The sequence below is a fragment of the Aphelocoma coerulescens genome, chromosome 9 (assembly GCF_041296385.1).
Source record: "Aphelocoma coerulescens isolate FSJ_1873_10779 chromosome 9, UR_Acoe_1.0, whole genome shotgun sequence".
NCBI lineage: Eukaryota > Metazoa > Chordata > Aves > Passeriformes > Corvidae > Aphelocoma > Aphelocoma coerulescens.
The window spans coordinates 4,074,362-4,083,744 of NC_091023.1; the positions used below are offsets into that span (position 1 = coordinate 4,074,362).

General features: G+C 44.7%; 1 protein-coding gene across 6 annotated transcripts in view; it reads left to right on the forward strand.

The window, feature by feature from the left end:
* Window positions 1-88: 88 nt before the first annotated feature.
* UGGT1 (UDP-glucose glycoprotein glucosyltransferase 1) overlaps window positions 89-9,383 on the forward strand; it is a 43,512-nt gene continuing 34,217 nt past the window's right edge. For 2 of the 6 annotated variants that reach the window (XM_069025008.1, XM_069025009.1), the window contains exons 1-6: window positions 89-678; window positions 4,318-4,453; window positions 6,242-6,324; window positions 6,869-6,999; window positions 7,849-7,961; window positions 9,142-9,316. In XM_069025008.1, the coding sequence (XP_068881109.1) occupies window positions 372-678; window positions 4,318-4,453; window positions 6,242-6,324; window positions 6,869-6,999; window positions 7,849-7,961; window positions 9,142-9,316 (945 nt within the window). In that variant the 5' untranslated portion in view covers window positions 89-371. Of the gene's footprint in view, window positions 679-1,106; window positions 1,331-1,457; window positions 2,394-2,429; window positions 3,892-4,317; window positions 4,454-6,241; window positions 6,325-6,868; window positions 7,000-7,848; window positions 7,962-9,141; window positions 9,317-9,383 lie in introns of those variants that run through there. The other 4 variants (XM_069025013.1, XM_069025014.1, XM_069025010.1 and 1 more) reach the window with 4 other exon arrangements.

Sequence of the window (9,383 nt, forward strand, 5' to 3'; positions counted from 1 at the left end):
GCGTTGGGGATCCCTGGGGGAGGCACTGAGGGGGTTACTTACCCCACCACCGGGTAGAGGGGAAAAATAAATAATTTTTAAAAAACCGCATAATCCTTGGAGATGACGCACATAACAGCCCTGAGAGACCACTATAGCTGGGCTGCCTCGGGTTTGGTCACAGACACATCAGAACACCACCATTATTCATCACATTGTTCTCGTGTCATGAGTCAGCCAGACACCTGCCGCTTTCAGAGTTTTAATAGTGTTTTTAAATGAAACCGGAAAGAAAACCTTTAAAACTTCAGGATCACATGTAAGTAATCCCTAGGTCTGCCTCGCAAACCTTACTGTTTGTGTTGTGAACAGCCCTGCAAACATCTGTGGCCATGAGCAGTAGTGGGATGCCACTCTCCAAGATACCCACCAGCCACCACCTGTCCTGCGGTTCAGCTCAGCTCTGGAGACACTGCCTTACCCTTGCCGTAGTTACTTTGCCTGGACTCACAGCTTTCTCCTGGCTTTATGTGTCTTGCCTGAGCCCCCAGCTCTGCTGCCCCACCCCCGGTGACACTACAGAACGCTCGGAGGGCGCGGCGGGGCCGGGTGCGCACAGAGCACACACAGAGTGGCGAAGCGCGCTCGGGACGAACGAGCGACAGTTCGGCGGCAGTTCTGATGGAGAAGGTGTAAAAGGTACAGAGAAAATAAATGAGGAACGACTGTTTTTTAATCTGCCGTATGCTGCTTTCGGTTTCCCCCCGTCTTTACACTACAAATAAACGAGCAACTGAAGGAAGCAGTTGTTTGCACAGGGTCTCCTTCCAGCAGCGCAGGCTGGCGACCGCTCACGGGCCAGTTAACAACGGAAAAAACACAGGTTCCACCTTTGCTTCGGGCGTTACCTCCTTCAACTGAGACAGCACAGAAGTCCAGGAAAAGCCCCTGCTGTTAGCACGGCCCTTCCCTGGGGCCGGGGCTGTCCGGCCAGCCCACGGCGGGCTGCGGGCGGCGCGGGAGCGGATGGCGGCGGCCCCGGCCCGGCCCCGCCGTCACTCTGCGGCGGGAGCGGCTCCCCGATGGCGGCGGCCCCGGCTCCCCGATGGCGGCGGCCCCGGCCCGGCCCGGCCCCGCCGTCACTCTGCGGCGGGAGCGGCTCCCCGATGGCGGCGGCCCCGGCCCGGCCCCGCCGTCACTCTGCGGCGGGAGCGGCTCCCCGATGGCGGCGGCCCCGGCCCGGCCCGGCCCCGCCGTCACTCTGCGGCGCCGTGCGGCGCTCGCTCGGCAGCGGAAGCGGAAGCGGCGAGGGCGGCGGGAGCCGGGCGGCGCGCGGCGGGGCCGTTCGCAGGTGCGGGCACCGCAGTTACCGGCCGGGCGCGGCGGGGCCGTGCGGGAGCGGCGGCGGGGCGGGCCCGCGGCAGCGGCCTGGGTGGCGGCGGGCGGCCGGGGCGGGCGCCGCAGCCCCGCGGAGGGGAACCTCGCTGCGGGGCCGACACCGGCGGGGTCCCTCGAGCGGCCTCCGCGCCCCGCGGGGCTCGGGCGGTCGGTCCGCGGGCGCACGAGTGGAGCGGGACCGGGGAGCGGCAGAGGCTGTGCCCGGGTTTAATGCCGCGCACCATTAGCGACTTGACGGCCCGGGTTTGATGTGTGTTTTGAGCCCTGGGCGGCCCGGAGCTGCCGTGCGGCTGCTCAGCGCTTCAGTGACAGGGGGCTGGCAGCGACCGGCAGCTGGACCAAGGCATTTCTAGTCATGGGCCAACCAGTTAATCGCCATCGTTTGGTTTCAGTATCCGTAGCACGGCAACTTTAAAGGGCGTGCTTACACAGAGCCTGCCGAGCTCTCAGTGCTCGCTGTTATCAGTGATCCTTGCCGTGCACGGTGTCGGTCCAGGGACCTCAGCGCTGTGTCCGCAGCAGGGCTTGCCCTTCCGTCCCGCTCGCCTTTGCCTTTCCGTCCCGCTCGCCTTTGCCCTTCCGTCCCGCTCGCCTTTGCCCTTCCGTCCCGCTCGCCTTTGCCTTTCCGTCCCGCTCGCCTTTGCCTTTCCGTCCCGCTCGCCTTTGCCTTTCCGTCCCGCTCGCCTTTGCCTTTCCGTCCCGCTCGCCTTTGCCCTTCCGTCCCGCTCGCCTTTGCCTTTCCGTCCCGCTCGCCTTTGCCTTTCCGTCCCGCTCGCCTTTGCCTTTCCGTCCCGCTCGCCTTTGCCCTTCCGTCCCGCTCGCCTTTGCCCTTCCGTCCCGCTCGCCTTTGCCCTTCCGTCCCGCTCGCCTTTGCCTTTCCGTCCCGCTCGCCTTTGCCTTTCCGTCCCGCTCGCCTTTGCCTTTCCGTCCCGCTCGCCTTTGCCTTTCCGTGCAGCGCAGCGCTTCACCCGCTCGCTACCAGCCTACCTCACAGGACATGGCAGAGGGCACTGACTGTAAATGTGGGCTGATTTATTCCTTTCCCCAAGGCTGGATGTTCAAGTTTCCAGAAGTATTTTAAACAGAGTAATTGGAAGAAAAATAAGGACGAAAAATATTTACAACTGGGGCGTGAAAAATCCGCTTTGCAATGTCATAATTCAGATTGGGTTTTGCTTTGTTACCTAGCACAGAGCTGAATTTTTTTGTGCCACTTACGTTCATTCCTGTGCCTCTTGCCCCTTTTTCCCGTGGTGTATTTTTCTTTGAGATACCAGTCATTCCTTTGTTTTATGGCTGTTATTATTGAGGGCTTGTAGATATTTCTAATCTGCAGGTTTTCAGTTGGCTAAACTTTGTCAGGTGACAGATGTGTCCTTTGGTTTCTTTCCTATTTCGTGCAGAAAAAGGCTTTTATTACAGTCTTTCCCAGAGTGGGAAAGCAGGCACAAGAGAGCAGCATAGGAGCTTTAGGCATGAGAATGCTGTTCAGTGGATTTTTTTACCTATTCCAAACTCTAGTGTATGATTTGCGGAGAATAAGAAGGACCCATCTCTGGGAGGAACTGTGAACTGTGTCCTTTTGTTGTACTTGGCAGAAGCCAATGTTTCACTCCACAAATATTGGCTGAGCTTCCCTCTCTGCACACCGGGAGTGATGGCTGTGACCATTCTGTGATGCCATCTGTCTGCTTCCCAGGTGTGGCATAAAGCAAATGTTGTGTGCAGCTGACCAAGCTGCTCTTTGGATATCACAGCAGGAACTTCTGCTTTTATCCCCAGAGAAAGAACAATGTCTGAGTTATTGCTGGGAAACATTTGGCTGGAGGGGTATAAACTTTTTAAAGAGAGTAGGATTGGCTTTGTCTGTGTGTATATATAGAGGTAGCTTAGAGCTACAGATATATAACCCTACTCTTTACATTGAGATAGTAATAAAAAAGAGAAGTTAGATCCTGGCAGGTTATTGGGTGTGATATATGTAGAATTGGAGCAGGATGTTTTTTCAGGTGCAGGGGGGACATGGAAAATGAGTTATCCAGAAAAAAAAAGGACAAAGAAATGAAAGAGTACCTGAGTGCATATTAGGGGTGTAGTAAATATAAATATACTTCAGTCAGAGAGGGGCAAAAAAAGCTTGAACTTTTGGAGACTGTAATGGAAAGCCAGCAGAAGAATTCAGGTCTTCCATAAGCTGAAGAGTTGTGGGCAAGGAAGTTCCACTCAGCTTTATTTTGGTGTGTAGGCCAGAGAATACAGAGGCTTGAAAATACACATGAAGGACGATAAAGAAATGTCATAAATTTTTCTTTTTGGCTCATTTGTCACAGTAGGTTGTATCATTTGAGTCTGTTTGCATTATTTCATTCATTTTTCAGCTTTTAAATTTGGTGGTGCTTAGTGCAGCTGGGAAATACTTGTTTCTTCATTCCCCAAAGAAGCAGTCTGCTGTGCCCAGCAGAACCTGAAGTAGTAACTGGGGAACCTCATCTTTGCCTGGCTAATCCGACTCTGGTTAGTCCACAGCTGCTGAATCTGTGCTAACACAAGGTGTGACTTTATCTCCCATGAAATGAACAGCAGGTTGTTTTCCCACCCAATCTGAAATAAGTGCAGTTTGCAATACCTCCTAAAGCAAGTAGAATGTGGTGTTGGTGTCCTGGAGCAGAAGCAAGCTTATTTGAAAGCATAAACACAGAGGAAGCTGGAATTGATTTAGGTTTAATTGCATCTCAGGAGTAAGACTGTAAATTCCTTGCCTCTCTTCGAGTTTTCATAGTGTTTCTGATTTTGTGAGCCCAGGTGAGATGATGATCATCTCATTAATGTATTGCATTAAATGCAATCTTAAAATACATCTCAGTGTATTTGGGTATGTGAGATCCTGTATTTGTAAGAAGAGACAATGCAAAACTCATTATTTTCTTTCATCATTTTCAGCCTTCTATAAAATGGAAATACTTATTGCAGTTCTTGGAATCTGGTTCAGCTCTTCACTTGTAAAAGCAGATTCTAAGGCAGTGACAACATCTCTAACTACAAAGTGGTCTTCAACTCCTTTACTCCTTGAAACAAGGTAAGTGCATTGTGATTTTTTTCAGTGTCAAATCAGAATATTCTTAGAGGATAAAGTGTTCTCTTTGTTTGTGTGGCACTTTGGTTTCTGGTCACTACCAACAGTAATAACATGGGAACGTGCTGTGTGTGGGGGGATGGGAGGAGTATTTTAGAGGAGACAGTAGTAGGTGTTTTGTGTGCTAAATTCTTTCATCGTGCATTAGAACAAACATTAATAACCATAAACAATTACATAGTTGGTATTTTTTATAAAGTTTTACTCAAAGCATGAGATAGAGGAGTTTAGCATGGTCTTTTAAGATTCCATAGCTAAATGTATTTTATTTCAGTGTTGTAGGCTTTGTAGGTTTTAATACATGTCTCCTGCTTGTGTGTATTTAGCTCAGTAAAGCTTGAGTTTAACTTTGTTCATGTGAGTTGTGCATTGATTAAAGTCAATTGCTTTGTTAAGAGTTGTGCAAGTCACCCTGGGAACATTTGTTCTGTGGTATTAAAAACTTTTTTCTCTAAGATGCTGTGTAAAAAGAAAGCAAAATGCTCTATTTTCACTGCCAGTCTGCTTAGCACTTTTGAAATCCCCCACTGTTTAATTTTGTCATGTTTTAGTTTGGTGATGTCAGTAGGACTTTTAGAATTTCAAGTTCCTGTGTGCCTAATTTTATATCACTTAAGGGTATTGCCAAATGTGGAATTTGTCTGTTTTACTGCAGATTGTTTCACATGAAAATAGTTGAGCATTGCTGGGTTTCATTCACATGAGCATGGCTTTCGTTCAGAGGACAGGTGTGTCCTGGGTGAAATCACTTTTCTGTAACCTGCTCTGGAGAAGCTGAAGACTGAAAATTCTTTAAGCAGTAAAATGCAAAGCACAGGTGTTAATGCCAAGATTTAAGTACCCTGACACTGTGAGACTGTGAAACTCAACCTAAGAGAGTGTGAAACACTAAGCAAATAATCAAAATAATGTGCCAAAGACTTGATCCATTGTATTCAAAGACTTTGGGTAGGGAAGGATTGTTCACCTGGGGTGAACTGCAGCATGATGCAGCACTGCAGTGTAAGATCACTCCTGCTGTTCACTGTACTTAGCCCAGCACTGTAGTTTGTTACCCAGGTGCTTGGATGGGAACTTGCCCTTGGATGGGAGCACACAAGTTACTGTGGCAGTGAGCAGGCTCCAAATGTTCTGTTGTAGCATCCTTTAGCATAGCAAGTATGTTCCATGTGTGGACATGATACAGTACTTGTGGTTAGCAATGTTTAGAGAATGAATTTCATTATCTAACCTTGTATATGTACCCAATTAGATGCTTAATATATGGGAATTATAACATGATTTGAAGCCGTGACTTCTCTTTTTGCTTGTTTAAGAGCAAGCAAACAGAAAACTTCCACCAAAAACTACCAAAGCTGATAATTACAGTTATCTGCAGTTTGTTTCAGCAAAATCAACAAAAATGTTTCTCATAAGAGAGAGATAGCAAAGAAATGTGTTAGGGAGGAGAGCTACCAGGATGGACACTGCTGCCTGTTAGTGGCATTTAAAGGATCTGTAGGTGCCTTACAAGCTGCTTTCATGTACAGTGTGTTTGTCCTGGTCTGCAACTATTATTTGTTTGGGTTTGTTTGTTTTTAACTTTCTTGGAGTGCTTTTCCTGGTAACATAGTTTTCTGATATAGGTAAATACATGGTAGGTACTAACTTTCTGTAAAGCATTACAAGGTACTAGATTTGTAACTTGAGAGAAAATTTGTAGATCTAGCTCACTCTTCTCATCTTACATAGTGAATTTTTATCAGAAGAAGGTCAAGAAAAATTCTGGAATTTTGTTGAAGCCAGTGAGAATATTAAGACAGCTGAGCATGATGGTAAGTTTTTGTAGTGTTTTTCTTGATGCTGAGTAATAGTTGAAAAATATACCACAGTATTTTGTCTTCCATTGTGTTAGTCCTCATTTGACTTCTAAAATACTAATTTCAGTAATATTTTTTGCTGTAATGTGCTCAAGGCTTTTGGATATCCATTTGACAAAAGCTGTAGTGGATGAGTCTGAAACATTTTGCTTGCCAGATCCTCGTTCAACATGAAGTATGAAGTATTTTAAATGCCTTTTCTCTGTGTTACTATTTCTCAGCTGAAATTAAATGGGAGCTCTTAACTTTTTCCCTTCTTCCCCAGCCCATGTTTACATCCTCAAGAATGTATTCAAGTGTACTTTCATGGATCTCTATTGAAGTTCACTCTCATCCTTCTGTAGAATTGGCTGTAATGAAAACAGAGGAGGGATGGTCACGTGCTTACTTAGAATTCATGCCATGGGCTTTTGTTGATATAAATCACACTAAGATGAGAAGCCCCTCTTCAATGAGACTATGGGATAGAAAGATAACTGTTTGTACTTTGACTTTGCAGGTAGTGATTATTCTTCTTACCAGGAAATGCTGAAAGTAGCCTGCCAGACTCTGTCACCTTTGCAGCAGAATTTGTTGAAATTTTCCTTGTCTTTACGCTCTTATTCTGCAACAGTTCAAGCTTTTCAACAGGTTAGTACAGGAAATGCTCAGACAATGTGCAGAGCATTTTACCAAGGCTCAAGAAGGAGTGAGCTGTGGAAGGAAACATTTGAGAGTATAAAACACCTGAACTGATTAACTGCTCTGTACACCTGAGCTACAGAGTGGATATATATATACAAATTTAATGAGGCACTGAATTTTTGTGTAGAGTAGGTTAAAGAGTTGGCATTTGGACATGTCTGCATATCTTTGTGCCTGCTGCACCAATAATTGTGTGAAGATTTTTATGAGGACCATCCCTATGGCTCCATTGGTACTTGTGATGCTGCTGCTGTTCCTGTTGCTCAGCTGAACTTACTTGAAGATAGTAATCCATATATATGTGTGTGTATATATATATATGGTGATTAGAACCCATAAATTAAAGTTAATTGTGTTCTCTGTTCTTTTTTAATCTCTGGGTATCATATAATTCATTGCAAATTGTCTCACATTAGTGCTTTATTTAAGTAATACTGTAAAACATCTTCCTTGCTCATCTGGAGTCATTTTGTCATTTGATATTTAACAAATACAGATGTTTGGGATGTCTAAGACCAAAAAAAACCCCTCAACCAAAACGCCTAGAATTGCAAGCCTTGCTTTCTGTACCTGCAATTAACCTTACAGTTAATAGTAACAGACTGAGAAATAAGTTAAGGCTTAACTCTCCATCTTGCAATTTCACCTTGCATTTAAATTATGTCATAAACGTGGAAGAAGTACTAGTTTGGAATGTAGGAAATGGTACTGTTTACTGCACAGCTACACTGTTGTAATTTTCACTTGTTCTAAGGGCAAACATTCAACCTGCATTATTATAAATATTTTATACAGATAGCAGCAGATGAATCTCCACCAAAGGACTGTACCCTGTTTTTTGTTGTGCATGGGGAGAAAACATGTGAATTTGACTCTCTTGGAAACCTTTTACAGGCAGCTTCAGACAGGTATTTGCTTAATTTCCAATTATTGGATTAGCTCTTAAAATTTAACCTGTTAGACTTACTGCTGCGAGGAGGTTGTAATAAACCTGTTGTTTCAATGTTCTTCAGTGTTGATTTCTCCTGTCCCTTGTTTGCACAGGAGTGGCAGTCTCTTATTTGGTATTAATTCAGATTGCAATGATTGTTTTCTTATCCCGTGCTCTTTGATAATTCTGCTGGGAAGAGGAATGTACACAGGAAAATTTGGAAACAAATTCTGGAAATAGCTGGAAACTATTGAAGGACAGTAGGAATTCTCAGGAGTGTGTCAAACCTTCAGTATGTAGGGAAAACAAAAGGAGCTGGGCTGCATATTCAAATGAGAGTTAATCTAACAAATTGCTTTATGAGTGGCTGAAAGCATGAACAGTATTTTTTTTCTCTGTGTAGTTTTCTCAGCATTGACAAAGAAAACTATTACTACAATATATTTAAAATTCAGATTTCTCTACGAGAACAGAACTTGATTGTAACTGCTAATAACAAAAAGAAGGTATAAAATACAATACTTATTAAAAAAAAAAAACAAAACCAACCCAAATCCTTACATTTCAGTTTGTTTTCATAATATGAAAACATTTTTGTTTTCAATCTGATTTTTGTAATCTTGGTAATTTAGTTCTTTTAAGCATAAGGAGTTTTTTGTCAGTGTGCAGGCATATGGCATCTATAGCTCACATGGAATATTTTAAGTATTTCATTGCACTTTAGACAAAATGTAAACAAAGTAGCTGAAAATAGGCTTCTCATTCACCTTCTTGTTTGTATACTAAGCCAAGGACCAGGTTCAAATGACATCTGTTCTGTCAGCCTTTTAAATTTTTCATACAGAATTTATGAATCACCATGGGGAGAGAAAGTTAATTGGAAATTTAAGGGAAGATGTTCATTTTTAAAATTAGGATCATATTAGATTCAAAATAGCTCTTAGTCACTTGTTTCCTTTTCATGTGTTCATTTTTCACAAAGCTTTTATCAGCGTGCATCAAGTGCTGCCAGCCTTGATAGAATTTGTGGGCATGGCTTGACGTGTGTATTCAGTGAAAAAGGAACAGGGATTAAACAGGAGAAGAAATGTGCATCATGCATGGAGTGAGGAGATGCTGTGAGTCACACTGTGGCATTCTTCACTGTCTCCTCTTAGGCCAAAGCCATTTCTGTTCAAGGGGGACCACAAGTACCCAGCATCAAACCCCGAAAGTCCTGTGGTCATACTTTATGCTGAGATTGGCTCAGAGGAGTTCTACAGAAACCACAGGAGGCTTGTTTCAAAGGCTGAGGCAGGAGAAATCACTTATGTCCTCAGACACTACATTGCTGTAAGTATATTTGGGCATTGTAACAGAGGTATTTGAAACAGAGTAACTGGCCTTGGTTTTCAAAAAG